At 44.2% G+C, this 24306-nt stretch overlaps 1 protein-coding gene across 2 annotated transcripts; it reads left to right on the top strand.

Moving 5' to 3' along the window:
• Window positions 1-2545: 2545 nt before the first annotated feature.
• On the top strand, window positions 2546-24306 carry snrka (SNF related kinase a). 2 transcript variants are annotated; one of them, XM_083989150.1, is made up of 8 exons: window positions 2546-2789; window positions 3526-4222; window positions 12456-12597; window positions 16829-17041; window positions 17796-17930; window positions 19762-19960; window positions 21044-21150; window positions 21248-24306. In XM_083989150.1, the coding sequence occupies exons 2-8, from the start codon at window positions 3634-3636 to the stop codon at window positions 22428-22430; spliced, it is 2568 nt and encodes an 855-aa protein (XP_083845276.1). In that variant the 5' UTR covers window positions 2546-2789; window positions 3526-3633; the 3' UTR covers window positions 22431-24306. The 2 variants fall into 2 exon arrangements, with proteins under 2 accessions (XP_083845276.1, XP_083845277.1); XM_083989151.1 differs by lacking the exon at window positions 2546-2789 and having other exon boundaries at window positions 4152-4218.

Below are 24306 nucleotides of genomic sequence, written 5' to 3'. Positions count from 1 at the left end.
ATAAAATTAATGTAATAACTCATATTTCAGACGATGTAGGCCAAACTTTGTGCAAAATTCTATTTTTGAGTAGATCCAGGATGAAAGTGTGTATTTTTTTTCCCGCATTGGATAATGCAGGCGCACGGATTATACGTCAGTCTGCTCACGATTCACCAGCCACTGATATTGGATCTGTAATCCGTCATTCAAACGTCTGAGACACACACACACGGAGCTCGGTCTCGCCCCAAGCTTTGAATATCCCGCCCGCTCGATAACGACCAATCAAATTCGTTTTCCTTACTCGGGTAAACTCGTGTTGCAGCTCGTGAAAACTCGGCGCGACAAGCAGGACAAACGGCCATTTCTGTACACCTTTAAATGTTCGGCTAAATATTTAGGTAATATGCAAATCTCCTCCCGACTGTGGCTTTGGACACGCCCCTGGAAGCACCCCCAGCTCATACGGCCCCGCCCACACTGACCCAGGATCAGTGGACAACGACAACAACAGGAAAATGCGGCAACTGCGCTTCGTGACCTGTTTAGGTTTTTCCAGCTGTTTTGTTCCTGTGTGGAGTTTAACGTGAGAACACAAGATACCGGGGACTGAAGCCGGGTGTTTTTATGTCCTGTGTGGAGTTCCTGTGTGGAGGCCGGGTGTTTCATTCCCGTGTGGAGTTTAACGTGAGAACACGAGATACCGGGGGACTGAGGCCGGGTGTTTCGTTCCCGTGTGGAGTTTATCTGGTGAAGTAAAGTTACAAATGTGCATATAAATGGATTTTCTATCTGCGCAACACAATGCTACGCTAGCTAGTGAAAAATAATGTATGAAATAATGTATTGTAACTAGCTAGTCAGTTGAGTTAGATAGCTAGCTAAACATGAAAAGAGAGCTGTTTGCTTTTCTGGCCTTAAAAGCAGAATGTAAAGGGATCAGAATGCATTATCAGATAATGGTGTTGTAATATTAGTTGGTAGCCTATCTTACCAGGTATTTTCATAAGAATGCCCCGAACACACAGGAACGGCAGATGAGGGATCTGGAGAGAAGTGCACAGAGAAAGATGATCATATAATGTGCCTATGACTGAGCTGTAAATGGATTTCGACGACTGTGGCATGAAGATAAATAGAACCAGAAGGTTTACTTTATGGATGCCGGCTGCCGAAAAATACCACAGAAGAAGAAAATTTCAAGCGTGCTGCCTTGAGCACTGGAAAAGAGAGTAACGACCGAGGGGGCAGTTGTCGGTCTGAGAAGTGAAGCTCACTTCCGCGTTCAAAAAACTGCAATCCCCTCAGCTTCCTCTGGGGGCTGGTGTCAGAAGGGAGCAACTCTCCATTGACCCCCATGTTAAAATAGCCGACTTTACAGCTTTAAAAAACATATTTACAGCCTGGTACCATTTATCTTTTTGGTCTCAACCGATAGTTTCTACCCCCGCACACACTCTGAGGGGGGTGAATTTTTTTTAAACTCTACCGTTTTACTATTATTAAGTTTAAATTTTCGCCAATTAGGGCGCGGAAACGTTGAGTGACAGGTCCGGAGACCGCTGCTTCAAGGCCAGTGGGCGGGTTCTCGGCCGGCTAACCGCCGCACCGCTCCAAAAATGGAAAGTAAAATCCAACATGGCGCAGTTCAAACCCTCGTAGTAGCGGCACAAAACAGACTCCCCCAAACCAATGGGTGACGTCACGGGTGCTATGTCCATTCTTTTTACATGCAATGGAAGCGCCTCCTGATGGCGGAATATGGGTATTGCAAAAGCGCCAAAGAACTGACATCTCTGCATTGTTGGTGAATGAGCAAGTGTGGTATTTTTTAATAATTTAAGGACATTTATAGATCACCCACGTTAATAGCATCATCGTGGATCCTTTACAGATGAATATTAACACATATGCTAGTAAAAAAAAACACACAAAAAAAAAACAGTTCTCTACATTAATGTTTCAATCTACATTTTGTAATAAACAAATTATAAGTATATTTGATATGACCAAGACACCTAAAAACAAAAACACGGCCGTTTTCATCAATTTACAAGCACATTGGAGTGAATCGGTTTTCTGGTCGCTTTTGCAATACCCATATCCTGCCACTCGGGGCGCAAAACCCTTAAACCCTTACCACGGGAGTCAACTCTCTTTTCCAGTGCTCTAGTGCTGCCCAACATGGGTCTTTGGCGCCCCCCTGTGGCGCCTCGGGCTCATAGACCTACTAGTGATCTCCCTACTTCATTACAAGTAGCCTACTAACGCCGTTCTAAACGAGACTTTATTAAGTTAAGAGGTTATTAAGTAAAGACCTTTATAGTTCAATGTTAAAACTTTATTGATAAATAAGTCTGTATTGCTTTTGCAAGTTTGAAAGTATATCTTTCTAGCTGATGAAATATTAAGTTAGGGTATTTGGCCGTGGTTATTATGTTGTTATGAATAGCGTATCTTGAAAAGTGGAGGTGATTTTCCTACGGCAGTCCTGGGGCTGTGACCGGTTTGGAAATGTCGATTCTTTTTTTCAGCACGTGAAGGCAGCATCATAGCTCCACCACCTCGGCTGGGAGGATATTACCATTCCGATTAGGGCGACTGTTGCCAACGATGCAATTCTTCGTTTTAAGAACAAACATTGGGCACGGGCACCTCCTGAGTGCCGCGGTCATCCGTGACAGCCTGCACCATACTCGTCTTCTCTCATAATTTGCGCTAAGCTTCACTTGATAGCATCCAAAGGGTCCAAGGCATCCGGCGATTACTGGACTCAGGGCTTTCTGTTTACCGAAGACACTGGAGAGGTGAGCTTAGCGAGTCATAGTAACTTTAGCATGCTATACGCTACATGCTAACCACGGCTAGTTTGGAGATATTAGAAAGCCCCGGTGTGGCCGTGTGGCCAGCGCTCTGTTGAATTTATATAAACTGTCTGTGTAGAAATTCTTGGCGGGTAGGTTTGTGGATTAGCTGGCAACGTTGTAACGCTGCAGTAGAGAAGCAGTTAACGTGAGCTTGCTGACGTTGATCAATCACTGTACATCTAGCTAGCCCCTGCTAACGTTAGGCTAACGTCAGTTGCTTGTGCTACTGCCGGGCCCGTTATACAACCGACTTGTGGGCCGGTTTATCAAACTCGGTGGACAGTCGACAATATCTGTGACAATGGGACTCGTGTATTTGTAGTTTGAGCCGTGTTCAACGTGGTTCATTGTAGCAGGACGAGGCACGAGACATGAGGATGTATGAGCTAACGACGGTGCAGCAGCCATTCTGTCAAAACAACAGCTACGCCTCCTCCTGCTGAATAATCGTGGGGTTGGTTCAGGAACTAAACTAAATATTATGTCAGTGCAATGCTTTAATTGGGACCTATTTCAAATGTGGCATTGTTTTGTATAGCTAATACATAATGAAAAGGAGGTTGGGCAGATACAATAGTATTGTCAGAAATATAACAGAATCAGGAAAAACACAGTATTTGTACACAGTTGGTGTTAATTTGACCTGTTATAACTCTGTGTCTTTTGTGTTATTTAGGAAACTGGAGCCATGGATTTCTTCTTCTGCCTTTGATAAACCAAACTAAGCTGGACCCACACATCTCAGCCAACCAGTCCCTACCTTTCCTCATCACTGTCTCCAGATATGGCAGGCTTCAAGAGGGGCTATGATGGCAAGATTGCTGGCCTGTATGACCTTGACAAGACACTGGGCCGCGGCCACTTTGCCGTGGTTAAGTTGGCACGGCATGTCTTCACTGGGGAGAAAGTGGCGGTCAAGGTGATCGACAAGACTAAGCTTGATACTGTGGCTACGGGTCACCTTTTCCAGGAAGTGCGATGCATGAAGCTGGTCCAACACCCCAACATTGTGCGCCTTTATGAAGTGATTGACACTCAGACCAAACTTTACCTTATCTTGGAGCTTGGCGATGGAGGGGATATGTTTGACTACATCATGAAACACGAGGAGGGTCTGAATGAAGAGCTGGCCAAGAAGTATTTTGCCCAGATTGTCCACGCTATCTCGTACTGCCATCGGCTGCATGTGGTCCACAGAGACCTCAAACCAGAGAATGTGGTGTTCTTTGAGAAACAAGGGCTGGTGAAGCTCACTGACTTTGGATTCAGTAACAAGTTTCAGCCGGGGAAGAAGCTGACAACCAGTTGTGGATCTCTGGCGTACTCTGCACCAGAAATACTGTTGGGCGATGAATATGATGCTCCAGCCGTAGGTATGCAAAACATGTAGGCTGATGAATGATGCTAAAGTAATGAGATGAGTCACACCATTAATTAGAACATGGCAGGATTATACTGCAATGCTACCAGACAGGATGTGAACAAGATCTTTGATTCAGATCGTTTAGGGAACTGTATAGATTTTACCCAGAACCCAGAATTTCACTCCAGACCAGCCTTGTTGCCTGCAGTGTCAGCTCAGTGTCCAGTCCACTTTAAACCCCCTTGCATCCCGTCTTTGTGCCTGAACAGAGTTGTGGTATTGTTGTTAACAACTTGGCTGTTGGTTTGCTCACAGAGTCTGGATGATGTTATGTCTTCAGTTGGGAACACACTACATGTGTGGTGCGAGCCTTGCAGCAGATATCACCTGTCAGCTATTGCTCTACGTAGAGTTTGCATGCTACTGCAATTTGGGATGTTTCTTTGTTAATTCAAAAAAAAAAAAACCCTAGCCAAGTCAAGTATAACAGTCTCCACTTACAGATGCACTAATGTTAAATATATTTCTTCATGTCTGTGCTGCATTCAGATGCAGGCTAGAACCAGGGCTGCACGTTAACTGTTTCAGCACATAACAACAAAAAACGGCCTCTGTAGTACTAACTACAGAGGCCGTTTTTTAGCACAGGACCAGAGAGTAGCACAGTTAGCACAATGCCCGTCCCCGCCAATCAATGCAGCTCATCACTTACACAGTAACATCAGCAAGTGTAATTCATATATACATAATGTAATACAATTATAGAATAATAACTCGAAATGTTTTAGTTACTAGGGGTGGAACAGTTTACAAATTCACGGTTTTCGGTTTGATTCGGTATACGTTGATCGTTGGAAAATCAATCATGTCTTGTATGTTCAGGTACAAACTGAAAGAATGAGGCAGTCTGACATCTTATCCATCATTGTGACAGTCTGAGGTTAAAACAAGTAGGTGAGATTCTGGCTGCAAGAGAGGAGACATTGATTGATAGTTCCAACATACTTTTAATTTATTGGGCAAAGAAAGTTATCTAACAAATGCTAAGAATGATTAGTTATTCACTGAAATATATAACCTATATTTATTAATTGTGGTTCTTACAAAAATTATATCTTTTAAAATATAAAAGCAAAAATGTCTCTTAAAGCTCTGCCCCTTGAATTAGTGCATACAAAATAATTAAACTTTAGCCTACTACTTTCACAACCACATTATTTACCAGCAACATAAAGTGAAACAGAGGCAGAGGTGTCCTGCCACAGTCTCGTTTGGGCTCTCACCAAAAAAACCCACTAAAATTATTGTGGTGTTCAACAGCATATCACCACCTGTCCTCTCTGTCAGTCAGCCTCGTCTTCCTCCTGCTGCTGCTGCTGCTGCTGCTGTACAGGTCGCGCTGGAGCTAATAAATGCTAAACGCTAATCGCTAATTGGTTGCGATCATCATGATCACACACGCGGTCCCATACAGCAGACCTATACAACGCTGCTGACACATCTTCTAGCTCCGACTCTTTCACTCGCCATGCTCACAAACGTTTCCACAAGTGACCAGCTGATACACTGCTCTGCTGCTTCTTCTTGTTTACCCATAGCACCATGCTACAGGGCAGATTAATTCTTAGCACAGGCATGTTGATGTAGCATGTGCGAAATATATACCACACTGTACAGCCCTGGCTAGAACACAAGACATGTTGCTGCTGCTGCTGCTGCTGCTGCTGATGTGAATATGACATCAACAGGTATTACCTCTGTCTAGTTTTGCTGCTCATGGCACAAGTGGAAAAACAGCTGATAGATCTATGCTTCAGATCACACAATACAGCCGTTAAGTGTTTTGGGTGTGTGTTTGCTCTCATTTGTTGCTGAATTTAGGATGAGATAACTTGAATAAGAAGCAGGCAACAGCCATATGGGCTTCTGCTATCCCAGGGGTTAGCAACCTTGTTTGGGCCCTTTCCCACCATATTAAAACCCACTCAGAGCCATAAGACCTATTCCACCATTAAAATGACATTCACGAAAAAACAAGCCCGTCGCACCGAATGCACGCCTCTTATGTTGTTGCTTTGGGTTGAGAGCCACATGACACAATTCTGTTGTTTTATTTGTTAGGATTAGCTGCGCTCTAAAGCACCGCTAGTCTTCCTGGGGTCCACATTTAAAACCAGTACATTTACAATCACAACACGGAAAATAACAAGACAAGTCAACAAAAACTTAAATTAAATCTGCACAGTCTACATTGACAGTATGTGCGCGCAAAAGATGCTACACCCCCCCATGCACAGACACACATGCTTTAACCAAGGATGTAGCCAAAAACACTTAGGCCCAGATAGGCAGAGAAAACGGTGCATTCTAGGGTCAGCTGCAGTATATTCTCTTTCATTAATAAGGGAAACCCAAAAACATGGCAGTTTATATCAGGTCTATGTCAGTGTGCCGTCATTCTTTAATTTCTGTGGTACAGCAGCCAACCGTCCACCTGAATATGAAACACAAATACATCAGTTCAGGGTCCCATAAAGAAATATATATTTTCAAAATAATAGCTTATTCAATTATTTGTCTCACCTGGTTAATGTGATTTCTAGGGCTGACCCGATTATCATATTTTGATAGTCGAAGCTTCGCAGACATGAAATTGATCAAAATCAAAGTTTCGATGGCCCGGGGGTTGCACGATCGTAACGTCTGGGGGGGGATTTTTTGCGTCAACCCTAGTGATTTCTACCCCTGAACTTCACTGCACAGCATAAGATGTCACTTTGATTTTCACGATCTTGCAAACTCTCATCTGTGAAGCACGAGCGATTTTTGTAGTTGACGGTGGAAAAAACCTGACGTGACGCATATTTTGATCGACAAAATATTAAAACAAGTTTTATTTTAATGTCACAAGAGCACTTCAATCTCCAAAAGAAATTACTATTACAATTGAAAAAACGAAATTGTCATTATTTATTCACATTATTATTTTTTTTTCAAAATGAGCTGGTCCTCTCTAAACCACGGGAGCCACAGCAGAGGGATGAAGGAACCGCAGGTTGCTGACTTCTGTGCTATCCTGAATATTCACAGATGAATTGTGTATTCTAGCTGTTTGGATGTAGCAGCACTCGACGGTCATCATTTTGCAGGGTGCCATAGGCCAAGTGTTACGAGGTCAGCTCTACTAGCACTGACGTTCATGGGTGTACCATTGGACTAAATTAACCAGGTCATTGATTTTCTGTGAGGTCTGACAGTGAGCAGACAGACGGATCGTGTGTCTGTCCATAACTGATATGATACCTTTCACAACAGGGAGGTGTAGGGCACGTGAACTGGATAGTAACATGTGCTCAGTGAAGCTTGTTTTGCAGCTGGTGTCATTGTTAACTCATTGAGTGCCGCGCTCCTTTCCAAAGTTTTAGTCAAGTGTACCGGCAATTTAGACAATTTTTGACTTTTTATGTAGAGCCACAGTGTATTCTATATTATTGCCACCAACACATACTGTGGCTCAATTGAAAGGTTTAACTTAATGCTTCAAGTGGCCACAAACCGTTTGTTTCTACGTGCCTCTGTTCCTGAGAAAAGTCAAGCTAAACATGGCTGGGTTTCACCAAAATCCCTCCTTTTTTTCTAGAAAAGGAGATAGAGCGTCTTTTATGAAAGCTGCTCTGTTTGTGCCTGTCGCTCTTCTCACACTCGCATTTCTGGATCAAAGGGCTCGTATAAGATAAATATATACAACAATTGTTGTTCTATTCACAAAACCACCAGCGGGGGCGGGGGGGGGCGCCACTAAACAACAATAACACAGACGCACCGTGCCGTGTCACAGCTTCTCGCCGCGGAGCGTGAGGGTCAGTCGGCCACCGCGGCTCGGGAAGACCGGTCCCGCCGGTGGTCGCGGTCCTTCTGTGGTACGGGTCGGTGATGCCGGTCTGCTTTGGCCCAGAGACCATCAGATTTTACCGCGGGAGGACTTTGGGGAGGACACGGTGTTGCTCCAGCTGAAGACCGGGCGGACTGTCGGCTGAGAGCTTCCTGGTTCAGCTCCGAGCAGCTGGAACAGCTGGAGCAGCAGCGCAGGTGAGAGCAGAGCAGCTGCGCTGCATCTGCATGCAGAACTCGTTTGCAGAAGCCGAGTTATGATAAAAACTTCCAGATCATGAGCTGTCATGTGACTTTGATCGTCATCTATTTCAGTTCTCCTCGTCGTAGAGTCCCCAAATTTACATATAATGTGTATTAAAGTGTCTATTTTCATAATTTAAAAAAAAAGCAAAAAACGTAAAATTACGTTGTTGGCACTCAACGCATGGGAACGAAAAACGAGAAATTACGTGGTTGGCACTCAATGAGTTAATGTGGCGCTAATCCTGAAAAAGGCTGAAATTGGCTGCATGATTGTTTATGCATGTGGAGAAGGCAGTCACCTTGGATTGTTTGATTCCTATTGGTATTGTCACCATAAACTGAAGATGTGCAGCAGAGAAAATGCATGAACTGAACTGTGGTTAATTTCTCTTCGAACCTTGCACACAAACCCACACATTTTGAAAACTGTGATATTGGATACTAGGCCCCATGGCATGAAAAATGTGATTTTGGTTATTTTTTCGTGCTTGGGGAGGTCTCTGGGCCACGTATATACTGCCCCATGCATCAAATTGGTCATAAACGGAGAAACACACACCGCCCATTTGTAGGAACATTCTCTTTGAGACGAGCAGATAGCACTTCCTCCTTTCTGTGATGTCACACACAAGGTAACTCCGCCCACCGTGACCAGTTGTTTTTTTTCAATTTGTATGAATGCAGCTTAGGTTTCAGTTACTTGCCTGTGATTGGCCCGACCACATGCCACTCTAAAACAGTCAGCCAATCAGAGGAGAGGTTCTCATTCTCTCTTCTGATTGGCCAAATGACCTGTGCCTGTTAGAACTCCAGAAAGAGGCAACAGAAAGGGGCAATATAAACGATATTAAGCAGATCACAGGTACTCAAAACCAATGATACATTTTGTTAGGGACATCAGCAGGTAAATAAACCCAGAGAAAAGTGCACAGCATGGGGCCTTTAACCCTGGATAGTGCAGAGGGTAGTATGTTATTCTGCAGTACTGCCCTGTACTGCTTGGGCAATATTTCTCAATAAAGGCAGTCCATTTCTTGAAGCAGTACCTCATCTAACAGCTCTGAGATTGTTGGGAATAAAATGAATCGTGGAGCGACTAGCTGTATGTGGTACATATGGACCTAATAATCTGAAAACATTACAGGAGCCAAGGCTGGTGAAGTTTGCTGAAGTGTGAATATGAGCTGTGTTGTGAACACATTTGTAGAACTAAATATGTTTCTTGAAAGAGAAGTTGAACAGTTGATGTGTACATGGGATCAAAACACTGGGTGCACAGAGACAGCAAGATGTTCCATGAGAATTACTGATCCCCCCCATGATTGGCTGCTGATCATGATTAGAAATCTTTTTTTTTGGTCTCATTTCCCATAGTATTTAAGCCTGCAAAGCACACCATGCATCTGTCTTTAAACCTGCCTGTGTAGTGATGTTTGTTTGCATAATGGAGTGCATCCATGGTACATGTTCAGTTACCTTGTGGCTCCTTCAGAGGTTGTGAAACTGAAGCAGACAAGTGTAAAACACTGACTTTTCATGTTTCTGTGTACATGCATTATTACAGATATAACTGTTAGGAGAGTGGAGGATGGATGGAAGATTTTTCTCCCATTACAGATGAATGATTTTAGTCACTGTGAAAAGGTGGAGTGTTGTTGATAGTAACTGATTGGTATGCCTTCAATTTCAACATGTCAACTTGAATATTTCATTTGTTTCTTGCATCTTGATCTCTTGCATGCCAAACACTTAAATGATCAGATCTTTGAGCACTTAAAAATGTAAACAGGCTTCAACTGGATTTAATGTTATTTTAGTTCAATCATTTTTGATCATAAAATTGGTTGACTCTACATGTACGCTTACCTGTCCAGATCTTGCTGTGTCAGCTTAAAGACATGTATTATAGACTGATCTTTGTTAGAAATTGATGCTGGAGTACTCAAGGTGGACTTTGAGAATCTTTTGGCAACCCAGTTCTAGTTAACAAACTGGTGTCTGCAGCTGAGAGAAGCACTGTGTGTTGTGCAGTCTAGTCCCCCGTCTTATCTTATTCACTATGCTGGCACGTGATACACCCAAACCATGGCTGTGTGCAACGCTAATATAACATATGCCATCTTCAGTGCCTGGCAAAGCGTACCCAAATCACCATGCGCGAATGTCTGGGGAGCCGGCTGGACTGCAGGTTTTTCCCTGCCTGTCTGCAAAGGCCATGGGCGCTCAAACCCATTCAATGTAGACACGTGTCATGTGCGCTCACAACTCAAAAGCTGTAGCAGCGCTCATTTGATGCGACGCGGTTGTTTTTCCGTGCACGTCCGCGGCGCACAGCTACACAGACCTGCTCCTCCCCTGGTGTTGTGTCCCGATTCCCAGTTTCCCACTGAGCTCCGCCCTGTTTGAAAGGCGAAGGAAGCCCATGTGTGGAAAGACGTTGCCTCCAAGATGTAAAATGTGTGTTACAGAAGAGAAACACACATGTTAGGACCAATGACTTGTATCATCAGAACAGACCTGTCCTGTGATGGTCAGCCTCCTTGCATATTTAAGCTGAAAATCACAGCTTGCTTGCTAAATGTCCAGCCCTAGAAGAGGGGTATGTTTGGTAGATTGCAGCATACTGTACATATGGGAGAATGGGGATCAGGAGGATCAGGAGGAGGACAAGTGAGAGATGTGGGTATGAGAGATCAGGGTTCTAAATTAACACCCACCAACTCGCCAGATGCGGGTTAAAAATCATTTTGCGGGTATTAATAAAGACTTACTTTGGCCAGTTTGGCCGGTGATGCATGAGGCTAGGGCTGCCCCCAAATAGTCGACCAAGCACTGGTCGACCAAAAAATCATTAGCCGACCAAAATGTCATTGGTCGATTGGTCGCAGGAAAAAAAACAAAAACATTTGGAGCCGTGTCTTGTCAAAATTAAGTCAAAATCAATGACTCTGTATGAATCTGTATAATGTACACTGAAAGAGGAACTAAGCAGGATTTCTCCCGTGGCTATGCTACATTTTTACCTCAATTAAAAAGCCCCAGAGTGATTGTGATAGTTAACTACATGACCTGTGACTGGTTACGAGTGAGAACGGAGGCTCTCTGCCTTCACCTGGCGTCTCTCTCGTTGTAACATCAGTGTAGTAGGCTACCTGGCCGCCCCGCGGTGTCCGTGTCCCAGCTCTTGTCTCTGTGGCACCGCGACACAGACGCGCTGCGTAACATAATGTTTAGAACAGTTACGTAATCCACTGCTCCATTTATTGATTTCTCGCTGGCTTCGTTGTAAACACATACACGTGGCCAGGCGGAGGTTAGGAAAAAAAAGCGACCAGACGAGTTCCTCTCTAAACGGGTGTATTAAGCCCATACAGGGGATTTAAATGAGGAGGGGGCGTTCAGGCTCCTCCGTTCCTCCGCTCGCCATGGCCACGCTGCACTTAACAAGTGTGTTTATTAAACATGCGCGCAACTTTTTTGGACAAGTTGTGACCTGCACAATCACCACGCTATGAGATAATAATGGAACGTTACGAATCGGAGCCGTTTTCGAGGTAAATACAGAGTCTGCTTGCTGTAAAACTGTCCCTGAACGCAACGCACATCAGCGGTTTTGCATGAATTTACCACTAAAACAACTCTGTCTGGTAACATTACATTATTATCTCATAGTGTGGTGAATGTGCAGCTCACAACTTGTCCACGACAGCGATTTGGAGTTGTTGGATTGTGTATTTGATGAGTTTGATGAGGGAAACCAAGAAATTCCTTTAGTCTCCGTAGCGTAGCTCTGAGCAGCTCACGGCTCTGCTCCGCCGTTCTAAAAATAGCTTGCACCGACAATTAAAGGTAACGAACCTACTGCTATGACTATAGGGATTATGGCAATGGGCCAATTTGCCAAAATGTTGAACTATCCCTTTTAGAAGAAATGATTTGTATTATAATGAAATACTTTCATATTATGTTGAAATGTGTCCAATTCAGAACAAAAGCATTTCATCAGTAGGCATGAAGCTCACTGTGTCATATTTACATGATTCACTGTAACTGGAAGTTGGATCATGTATTCATTGTATGCTTCTTTGTACTTTCCTCCTCCTCAGATATCTGGAGTCTGGGTGTGATCCTGTTCATGTTGGTGTGTGGCCAGCCACCCTTCCAGGAAGCAAACGACAGCGAGACCCTCACAATGATCATGGACTGTAAATACACTGTACCGGCCCACGTCTCCAGTGCCTGCAAAGAGTGAGTGGAACATTCACAGAGCTCCTCCTTTTGATGAAATACTCTGACCTCGGAGGCATAGAAAATCCAAGATAGCCTTCAGTCTGCTCTCTTTCTTTTTGTTTTCATGAGTCTTGCCTGTTACTGTTTTTTTTTTTGGTTATATCACCTTGGCTGAGGTTACAGGTTTCAAACTGAGGCAGTGCCAAGGTGATGCAAAAAACTAGTGATCCGTCAGAGAAAATGATCAATACAGTGTCATTTCTGTGCAGGAATAGCTTGTACAAATGCTAGCATGCCTTGTGACTTGCACATTTGCTTGGCTGATGCCAAAGTATTCTTCATCAAATTGTATGTTACCAGAGCGCATTATTTCACCAAAAGCCTTGTTCACAGCTACACACTACACTACTACTACACACACTGCAAGCTTCTCTGCAAATGGAAAAGCCTGCCCATGATTACTGAGGGCAGCAAAGTTCCCTGTCACACCACTATCTTATTTATTTTATTTAATGTATTTGTTGATTGGCATGTTTATGAATGTTTTTCTACTGAAGTTCAATATGCAGAGTTAGCTTACTGCTAATTTGCATCCATAGGGATGCAAATGCATAGGGACTGATCGTTGGGAACACACAGTGTGTGATCAGTGCTCATAGGAGTAGAACTAAAACAATGAATCTGAAAGAATCCAGATGAGTTGATCCCCTCCTGCTGCCTGGAGGGTCAAGACAATGGAGAGTTAGCAGCAGAGGATACATGTACGTACGCTCTACACAAGCATACAACAGTACAATATCCATACATTTATTTGTTGGCAGAAAACGGCAACATGATAACTAGTGTCTAAGGTTAACGAGTGTGGTGTATGCACATTGCACATAGAGTGACAAAGTGTAACAACAATTGTATAAAGCATGAGAGATAGGCACAGGTAGGGGTGTAAAGGTATACCGTACTTCGGTATACCGCGGTATTGTAAAGCCACGGTGGTGACACCGTGAGATTTCCAAGCTCACGGTGACGGTAATTAATTAATTATTTTAATATTATGCGGCGCTGCGGCGCAACTCCACTTACACTTGGGAACTCAAAACATTTCACTTCACATTCACATGCAAGTCGGCCGGAAATAGCTCGCTCCTTCGTTGGTTTCTCTTTTTTACCCCTCTCCGGAGCTCCCCCACAGTTCTGGCAGCCTGACCGGTCTCTCTGCACTGCGGCGCCGCGGAGCTCCAGGCCCCGGTCTTTCTGCTCCTCTTCCCCAGACACAGCACCCTGTGGCCGGTCACCCAGCGCCAGGAGTCTCCCTGTAGCATGAGGCTGTGCTAACGGCTGCTAATGGCGGCGCTGCTCGTACGGTCGCCGCGGTCCCGTTGCCGGGGACGGCGACGGCGGCGACTGGCACCGCCTCATTACCGGCAGCTGGTGCACAGCGGCGGCATCGGGGCTGGCGCCGCTGCTATTAGTAGGCTAGCACCGAGCACAGCCTCATGCTACAGGGAGACTCTTGGCGCTGGGTGATCCAGGACAGGGTCCTGTGTCTGGGGAAGAGGAGCAGGAAGAGTCAGGGCTGGAGCTCCACGGTGCAGAGAGACCCGCTCAGGCTGCTGCAGCAGCGGTGCTGAGTTTATGTTGAACAGGTAATCTTTGGTTTTATTGTATATATATGTATATTTATTGCATACGAGCTCGGAGGGGAGGGGCGGGGGTGTGTGAGAAGTGCTTTTTTCAAAATTTTCTCATCCTCTTTCAAATCGTAGACCATAGTTTTAAGTGTAAACCAAATATAAGTTGTATTACTTTACATAAAGCATGTACTTTAATTTTAATACCGTCACCGTGAAATACCGCGGTATACTGTACTAATACCGTTACCGTACCGTACTGTAAAATCCCATACCGATACACCCCTAGGCACAGGTCAAACATACGAACCCATGCGCTGTGAGCAGCACATCACTGTGCTACAGGGTCATCCTCCTTCCTCCTTAGGCGCATTTCCACTGCAGGAAGCACCGAAATAAGCTGCTTATATAATAATATAATAATAATATATATAATCATAATTATTATATAATAATAATAATATGCTTTTTTTTCACCGGCGAAAAAAGAGAGAATAAGTCAGTAAAAGCATCCCTAATTAGAAATGAGTATGGAAATCTGCAATTAATGCAACAGTTTTTTGTTTCTTTTTAATTGAATGATTAATGTTGTTGTATATGCAATAACTTACAGGCTTTGTTAGTTTTAGGTTCAGTATGTGCAAAAAGGTAATTTCAAAAGGTCCTCAAAAAAACAACCAGTCCGGCCCTCGGCGTACCAATTTTTAAATTTTGGCCCACGGTGTATTTGAGTTTGACACCCCTGTTCTACACAGTCGTTAACTCTCAACGCTTCAATAGGTAGATCTGAGGTCATATATATATATATATATATATATATATATATATATATATATATATATATATATATATATATATATATATATATAAGGGATCTTGGGCTTAAAAAGGTTGGTGACCACCGGTCTAGTCTGCTCACACTCACACATCACAAACACACTTAGAGATTTGATAGAATTTGAAAAGATTTATTCACTGGAGCCAAAATTAGAAGGTGGTTGCAGTTTTTTGAGCCTCAATTTGTATTTGTCTGTCCGTGTCCATATGCAGATCATAAGCCTTATGTCAGTAAAGGTTATTTAGCTTTTAGTGCTTGTGTCATAACCTTATCTCACCAAAGTCAAACCATGTATAAGTCAGCCTGTGTTTTTTTTGTGTTTATTTTTTACTTTTTTGGAAATGGTTTGTAAGAATAGGTTACTTGTACCCTACTGTTTTCTTGTTTCAAGCTCTCTTTTCCTTCAGATCTGCACAACCTCAACCTCAGGATGGGCTTCATTGTACAGCTGACAAAAATGGCTGTTGTCTGGATACTTTTTTGCCTTTTTCCAGCTTTAGTTTCAGTAGAGTCGGTAGAATATATGTCCTGCCTAATCCTATTAAACTGCAGTCTCAGCTCTTAACAGTTTTATTTGTGTGGAATTAAAGCTGCTACTCGACCAGCTGTACTTTGACATCCTGAGCTCAGGCTGTCACTGTACATTAGACACCACAGAGCAGCCGTCGTTCAGCAGATGTATCCATCCACACTGAGAGGCAGTGGTGTAGTCTCATTTTTTTTAAGTGGGTAAACTGATTTTTAGGTGGGTAAACTGTTCATACTTGTATCACTGGTGGTTCTCAACATTTTTTACATCAAGGACCCCAAATTGACACAAATTAGACCACAGACCCCCATGGACAAAATTTTGAAGCAAACACCAGAAATACACAAACAATCAATGTACGTTTAAATTAGGTGTACATTTTTGAAAGATTATAGAGACATTTCTGGAAAAAAAAGTGGTACAATTTCTCAAAAAAAGTTTAAACATTTCTAGGAAAAAGATTTAAAAAAAAAAAGAAAATAAACAAAAAAATTTAAAACATTTTTAAAAAAAAGTGGTAAAAAAAAAAGTAAAAAGTTTCTTTAAAAAATGAGAAAGTGGTAAAATTTCTCAAAAGAATTCTAGAAAAAGCAAGACTTTAGATAGTTTTGTTGTACTGGGTATACTGAAATATTGATGCATTTTCAGTGGGTATACTGAGTATACCTGAGTATCACATAGACCACTACACCACTGCTGAGAGGCTAGCTCATGGATGTATTATGGGCTAGCTGCACATGTTGGCGCAACAACAGGGGCTGCTGTAAAGGGCCGTCAGGCCTAGGATACTGCTTCTTTGGTTTCAAACGGAGCGGTCAGATAGACTGAACCCCCTGAGCTGATATCTGTGCCTTCTTCTTCTACTTCTCAGTCCCATGGTACATGAAATCCTATTTCCACAAACTTCAGCACAGATGAGGTCTTTAAGACCCAGTAGCACCTGTTCTCCAGGGGGAACTTGTCTTATCTGTTGTCACTTTGAACATAGCAAAATCTCAGAAGTAATTCTGACAATAAAGTACTCAATCAATCAATCAATCAATCAATCAATCAATCAATCAATCAATCAATCAATCAATCAATCAATCAATCAATCAATAGCATCTGGGATGGTTGCACTATCTCGACCAGTCATACCCTTCAGTCATTACAAACCAAATGTTGGTTTCCTCTGCTCTTACATCATGTGACATCACTGACCTCTTTCCATCACACATCAATTAAGATGATATTTGGACTCTCTCTCCTCTCTAGTCTTATAGACCGGATGCTTCAGAGAGACCCCAAGCAGCGAGCATCTCTGGATGAAATCGAGAGCCACACCTGGCTGCAGGGGGTGGACCCATCCCCAGCCACCAAATACAACACTCCTCTGGTCTCCCACAAGAACCTGTCTGAGGAGGAACACAACAGCATTATCCAGCGCATGGTGCTGGGAGACATAGCTGACCGAGATGCCATTGTTGAGTAAGTGGACACATTAAACCCAGTACTGCCCCAGATCATTGGTGTATGAATGCGTATGGTGTGTGTGTGTGTGAGAGAGAGTATGTGAGAAGTAGTGTAAAGCACTTTGAGTGGTTGTGTAGATCACATAAGTGCTAATGTAGCGGTTTTGGTACCCATCATTGCGTTGTGTAGTTTTAACATATGAGGCAGACCTTCACCGTTGGCAACCTGGCTGTTTATTTTTCACACATGGACTGACCTGGTAGAGGAATCAACATTACAGTCAGTCCAGTTCTTCTTCTCACACACACACACACACACATACACGGCTGAAAAGTGTAAAATGAAAAGAAAGTGCAGGTTAGCTAATACGTGTAGTCCTAGTAGTTTTGTAAACAAAAATAAGAGAAAAACACCGTCAACTTTTTATGAAAAAGGACGAGCTCGACCGTTCGGGAGCTATATGCTTAAGAAATACCACTTGAACCACCCCTTAGTAATGAAATTAAAGTAATTAATATGAAACGATAGCGGAGCTCGTAGCTTGTGCACCTACCAGAGAGACAGCAAGGTCTGACTGCTGCTACCCCCCAGGGTGCACCACCCTCAGACTGCTCTCATATAAAATGACTTTACCATGCAATATTTACAAAACTCTAAGCTTTTGTGCACAGCATGTCGTTCTAAACATCACAGTATGCCACAGTTGCTGTGTCCATTCTCTTCTTTAATGTCTATGTGATATGTCTCTCACGTGTTTGTGTTGTTTTAGAGCCCTGGAGACCAACAAGTACAACCACATCACAGCCACCTACTACCTGCTGGCAGAGAGGATCCTGAGGGAGAAGCAGGAGAAGGAGGTCCAGACCCGCTCGTCCAGCCCCAGCAACATTAAGGCTCAGTTCAGGTAGAGAGCAATGTTAGAATAACAGTCAGAATGACACAAACATGAGAACTCTCTGCAGCCAGAAGGAGCGACCCCCCATGGTGTTTTGAGAGGGAGTTCATTTGTATAAATATAAACAGAAAAGACAAACTGCTGAGTGACCGATAGAGAGGAGCAGCATAGTTTAAAAACAAGAACAACATGTTGTTCTGTGATACATTTGTCATAAATGCTTTCTAAGCATGTAAGAGATGATTTCATAAACTAGAGCCATAGGCTGCACATCTTTAAATCAGATTTCTGGGAGGGAGAATGAGAGAAAGGAATGAACATAGAAACAAACTGATAAATGTACCATGGTCAAAAAGAACATGAATGGAACAGGGGATGAATTAGTTTATGGTGTAAAAATGTCAACTGAAAATGTCCTGGAAAAGTCCTGGAAAACCATTTCAAGAAAAGAGTGGAACCCTGTGGTAGTAGTAGTGCAGGCAGCAGCCTTAAAGGGATAGTTCAACATTTTGGCAAATTGGCCTATTGCCATAATCCCTATAGTCAGTAGGTAGTAGTATTTTTAGAACGGTGGAGCAGAGCCGCGAGCTGCTCAGAGCTACGCTACGGAGGCTCATGGGATTTCTTGGTTTCCCTCATCAAATACACAATCCACTCCACAACGCTCTGGTGGACAAGTTGTGACCTGCACATTCACCACGCTATGAGATAATAACACAACGTTACCAGACAGAGTTGTTTTAGAGGGAAATACAGAGACTGTTGATGAAAAACTGTCCCTGAAGGCAACGCGCATCAGCGGCTTGGCAGTTTGCCAAAATGTTGAACTATCCCTTTAATAGTGTGTGTGTGTGTGTGTGTGTGTGTGTCATAAACTCACATGCATGTGTATTTTGAGCAAATTATATTACAGGTAACGGCAATCTGATAAAAAAGTTCAGTGCTTCATCACTGATTGTTGACCAGGAATTGAAGTAAATAACAACTTAAGTATTGTGTATCCAGCTGGAGGCTGTGAGACTTAAAGGTTATAGCTACAACATTTTCATCAAAAGGATTCATTTTTAAAAACTAATGCATCCACAGAATGTCTAGAGGGGTGCAGAATAAAAGTATTCATTTGACTGAATTTTAAAAAAAATAGTATATAAATAATTGTTTAATACATTTTGGCGGGTCCGAAATATATAAATATTTACATCTGGTTACGTTGGCAACGTCGGCATGGAATGATCTCTGTGGCAAAAGGTGATAGCTACAAGTTGAATTCCTCCTGGCCAGTAGGTGTAGATCTCACACTGCTCTCGCTCCAACCTTCTGTTGTACTGGTCGCCAGTTACAGCAGTAGACACATGACATCAACATTCTAATGCTGTTGCCACAGAGATCATTCCATGCCGACGTTGCCAACGTAACCAGATGTAAATATTTATATATTTCGGACCCGCCAAAATTTATTAAACAATTATTTATATACTCTTTTTTTTTTTTTAATCAGTAAAATTAATACTTTTATTCTGCACCCCTCTAGACATTCTGTGGATGCATTATTTTTTTTAAATTAATCATTTTGATGAAAAAGTTGTAGCTATAACCTTTAACAAGATACATAGCTTGTCTTTGGCCTTGGTGGAGCATGTTAGTTTGAGTCCACAATGTCCCTTTACTGCATGACAGAGTCTTTCTCCTCTACTGTGCATGTTGAGGCAGACTTTGTTGAATTATTCCACTGTTCACTGTTTCTGAGTAGAGAAGCTGTGGTGCAGTCTGTCAGTGCAGCATATTAGATGAGGACAAACAGTATATCTTGTGATCAGATTGCCTTGTGATTGGTTGGCAGGCAATCCTGGCCTACCAGAATGGACATGCACCAGGACATAGAGGACAGCTTGGCAGCATCCTCCATATCCCACGCCGGCGGCCCCCAGTCCCCGGCTCGCAGTGCAGAGAACCTGCTGAACGGACACCGCTCCAAAGGTCTGATGGAGCTGGGCCGGCGGGAGGAGACGGTGACGGACTCTCTGGGTCTTCCAGCTCAGGTACACATGTCCTCATAATACTGGGAAACAGTTTGACTCTGTTTACCTCACTTTGGCCCGTTCTGTTTGCCCTCTGTCTCTGCACACTGAGACATTAGGGATGGGTTGAAAAACATTGACCCTCTAATCCACTGTGTCCACTGTAGGTGCTCTCTGCTTCATTAGCTAACCTCTGCACACCAAAGACAAGAACATGACAAATGTAATTCCAATGAAGTCACCAGTGAATCTCAAAGAAGCTGTATGTGTGTTTATACACACTGTAGCAGGTACACTGGCCAACACATGTGTTCTTCCTGAAGATGTGTGTCTAAACAGTCGCTCATGTTAAAAAGAATTAAAGGAACTTGGGGCAGGATTTGTGAAAAAATACAAATACATTTAAAGTTTTTTAATGCTAATGGGTGATGAAGCGTTCAAAACCAAAAAGAATGAGCCCACCCACTTGTTGCCTTGTGTACTGCATAATGCTGCAATTCTGGGTCCGAATTCCCCACGCTGTCCTGCAGACGTGACGTCAGAAGACGCTGCATGCGCATAGGCATTCGAGAAAGCGCATGTTTGTCTTTTTTTTTTTTTTTTTTTTTATTTCTCAGTGTTTTATCTGTTTTTCTTATTGCTTTTATATGCTTTTAATTTACTGTTTTGTATCTGTTGTGCAGCACTTGGGTAACCTTGTTGTTTTTAAAATGTGCTATACAAATAAAGTGGATTGGATTGGATACAGAAAAAGACAAGCGAGGTAGACCCAAACTAGTGTTTGGGTAACTGTCATTTTGCTGAATGAACGCACTAACACTGTCAAAGAATTATCCTGCCCCAAGTTCCTTTAATTATTATTATTGGATAGAATAGCACTAATGTAATTGCTTCAGGGGCCCATCCTAATGTAAACTTTGATGCAGTAAATTGAACCTCTAAGCTGCTGCATTAGTGAAAAGATGAGTGTTTTCTGAGAATCTCGTCCAAAAATTGATATTGTTACTGATGTATCTGAAATACACTGAAAATATACTCTATATAATATGTAGCCCTACTGAACAGCCAGCTTGAATTGACTTGGTCTGAAAATATCTCCCCCAGGCTTGTGCTGCCACCTCCGGCTCTACTCTGGGATCTGGTTCTGGGGTGGTCAGGGCCGCCGGTCCCTCCACGTCAGCAGCAACCAAGCAGAGAACCTGCCTGTTCAGGTCTGATCCACCTGGATCCACAAATCTACTTCTTACTTGTATAATATATCCTTCCTATTCAGCCAGAATAAACATCTAACATCTGATTGTTTCTCAGGGTTGAGGAGGATGAGGAGGAGGAGGAGGAGCAGGACCCGTCCCTCCTCCCCACCCAGGTGATTTTGCGGCGGAAGCCCCCGTCGGTCACCAACCGCCTCACGTCCAGGAAGAGCGCCCCGGTGCTGAACCAGATCTTTGAGGAGGAGGGGGAGTCTGACGACGACTTCGACGCGGACGAGGGTCTGCCGCCCAAACTCAGCCGTGTCAAAATGAACATGGCGGGGAACTCCACCAGCCTGAGCTCGGGGGCCGGCTCTTCCCCAGGGTCCACGCACAAACGCTACCACCGCCGCAAAAGCCAGGGGAGGGGGTCGTCGTGCTCCAGCTCGGAGACCAGCGACGACGACTCGGAGAGCCACCGGAGACGTCTGGACAAAGACTCGGGCTTCAGCTACAGCTGGAACAGACGGGACAGCAGCGAGGGGCCGCCCGGCAGCTCGGGGGGGAACGGCGGGGGGGGCAGCAGCTCGGGCCGGGGGGAGCCTCCCGGAGACGGAGGAGGCTCTTCCGCTCCGGATCGGGGAAGTCCTCCCGGAGGGGGCGAGAACGAAGGCGGAGGGGGCGGCGGCGGCGGAGGGAGCGGGGGAGGGGGGCGGGAGAACCCCTCCAGCTGTTGTCACAACAGCGGCGGCGGCGGCGGCCCCTCCCTCGGCGGCCCCGCCCTCAGCGCTCTGTCGCACTCGGCCCGCGTGGCGAGCCGCGGCGCCGGGCTGGTGGAGAGTCTGAAGATCATGAGCCTGTGCCTCAGCTCGCAGCTGCAGCAGCACCACGCCGGGGGGGGGGGGCGCAGGGGCCGGGGGGAGGGGGCCGGGGGAGGGGGGGTGGAGGGGAGGTTCATCATAGACCCTCGCGGCCTCTCTGGAGGGGCCGTGAAGATCCAGAAGTCGGCCTGGAGGATGTGCATCGGCTCGGCGGCGAGCCTGGACACCGTCACGCTGCCCACCACCGCCGCCGTGCTGCCCCGCTCCCACCACCGCAAAACGCCGCTGCACGACCCCCCCGGTCTGAGGGGGGGGGCGGGCGACAGGAACGCTCACAGCAACCTGAGCCCTTTGAAAAACGGCATGCTCCAACTACCTCTGTGTGAGAAGACCATCTCTGTGAACATCCAGCGAGGCCGAGGCTCCAGGGACGGTCTGCTCTGTACCTCGGCCCCCGCCAGCTGCTGCCAGGTGATCTGAGCCCCCCCTCCACGCACACACACACACACACACACACACACATACACACACCTTCACCTGGCGCTGCCCCTCCTATGACCTCTGCACCTCCTTCTCATGGTCAACTCAACACACCGGTCCACGTTTCCCACTCTGGTCCCGTGTTGCTGTAGCTGATACCTCAGCCTCCTGCAGTCGGCTCTGAGCTCGGAGCTCGGAGCTCCACAGCTCCTCTGTGCTGGGATCATGTTGCTTTTAACTTTTATGAGTGTCTTTTTACCTTTTCATTTTATCCTTGTTTTAAGTCTCCAGCTGCTTCAGTTGAGAGGAACTCGTATTTTCTTATTTACAGTTTTTTGTTTTTTTCTGGGCAAATTGAATCGTAGGCAACTGGACTTGTATTTGTCTGGGAAGACGTTTCGCCTCTTATCCAAGGAGCTTCATCACTTCGTACGAAACAAGTCTCACTAGTCCGTACTAGTTGGACTAGCCTCTTATCCAAGGGGCGAAACGTCTTCCCAGACAAATACAGTCCAGTTTCCTATGATTCAATTTGCCCAGAAAAGAACAATGACCTGGATGAATGAGAATATCCATAGACATCTTTCTTATTTACAGTTTTTTTTAAATAAATGACAACTGAAAGTTTGATTTGATGAACAACACAGAGGTGGAAAAACATTAAGAGTTCAAACAGAATGAAGTTGTAGTTTTATCTCAAAATAGTAACATAACAACAACATTTGTATCAAAGTCATCATTTTAGCTAAACATTTGTAGTATTTCCAGAAGTCCTAATTGTAGAATAAATATTTAAAATATTTTGAGAAAAAGTTGTAACTTCATTTCAGGGTGACATTTTTCCTTCCTGCTCTCTGCTCCATGACTACCAATGGCTCCAAGCCTCAGTGTGAGAGGAGCAGAAGACCACAGGTGTGTTTGTGTATTTACTGACAGCTGTCAGACCGCCCCGCACCCCCCCCACTCTGCTGTAAGGAGAACCAGGCTTCACAATTAAAACAAGTTGTAGCATATTTCAGCAAAATACTGTCAGAATGTCTCGTCCTGCAGCTTTAATGAAATCACTGTCAGGATAAATAGTGAAATATCTTGAGACTATTTGTAAATGTTTATTCTAATATTGTTTTCTCCTACAGTCAGAACATTATTCTAAATGACAACATCTTTTTCTGAGTTTAATAATTGCCACTTTTCCTTTTAACAATTATTTCTCATCAAATTCTAATTTTCCCTCCTCGACATTGACCGTGTTGATCTGCTGTAATGTTAGTTTGTGAAGCAGCTGAGAGGAGGGAAACGTACAGTCTTCACCTCCTTTGACCTGGTTGTGAGCTGGAGTGAAATCAGATCCTTTACCGACTCAGGGATGAGGGAAGGTTTTAATGTGAGTGGCCTGTGACCCAGTATCGGTTTTTAAAAAGCTGCTTCAGCAGGATGAATTTGGCTCCATCACCTCCAACAAGGCCGAGCAGCGTCGCAGCTCAGCTCTCAGAATGAACAGAAAGAGAAGATCACCACCTCTCATGGTGGTTATTCTTGTGTGCACTCCTGTGGTAGCAAACAGCTGATGATCTCCACCTGTGTGCTACATTATTACTGCTGTCTATTTATTTAAATCTATGCTATTATTATTTTTTGGGTGTCCAAGCAGCAAACTGCTGCTGGGAACCTCATTGTTATTGTTGTCCTAAGAGCCCAAGCACTGATGTGGCCGGGTCCAACCGCTCTACTCCAGCAGGCACTGTCCAAAAAGCACCACCCTAAATCCCAGTTTAGTTTTTATGTTTATAGCCCCGCCTAGTGGCAACAGGAAATGTCTTGTTTTCAATGTTCATGTAAAGATGGCCGACCATGAAATATCAACTCATTTGTTAAG

Source organism: Trachurus trachurus, assembly GCF_905171665.1.
Source record: "Trachurus trachurus genome assembly, chromosome: 16".
NCBI classification, from domain to species: domain Eukaryota; kingdom Metazoa; phylum Chordata; class Actinopteri; order Carangiformes; family Carangidae; genus Trachurus; species Trachurus trachurus.
Note: the sequence above shows the minus strand (reverse complement) of the source record. Positions and strands in the feature narration are given on the sequence as shown.

Excerpts from the sequence above, each read along its gene's own strand:
- snrka (XM_083989150.1), top strand. The coding sequence starts at position 3,634 with ATGGCAGGCTTCAAGAGGGGCTATGATGGCAAGATTGCTGGCCTGTAT. Across the intron at positions 12,598-16,828 it reads GTCTCCAGTGCCTGCAAAGA|TCTTATAGACCGGATGCTTC; the intron begins GTGAGTGGAACA and ends TCTCCTCTCTAG. Across the intron at positions 21,151-21,247 it reads CAGAGAACCTGCCTGTTCAG|GGTTGAGGAGGATGAGGAGG; the intron begins GTCTGATCCACC and ends ATTGTTTCTCAG.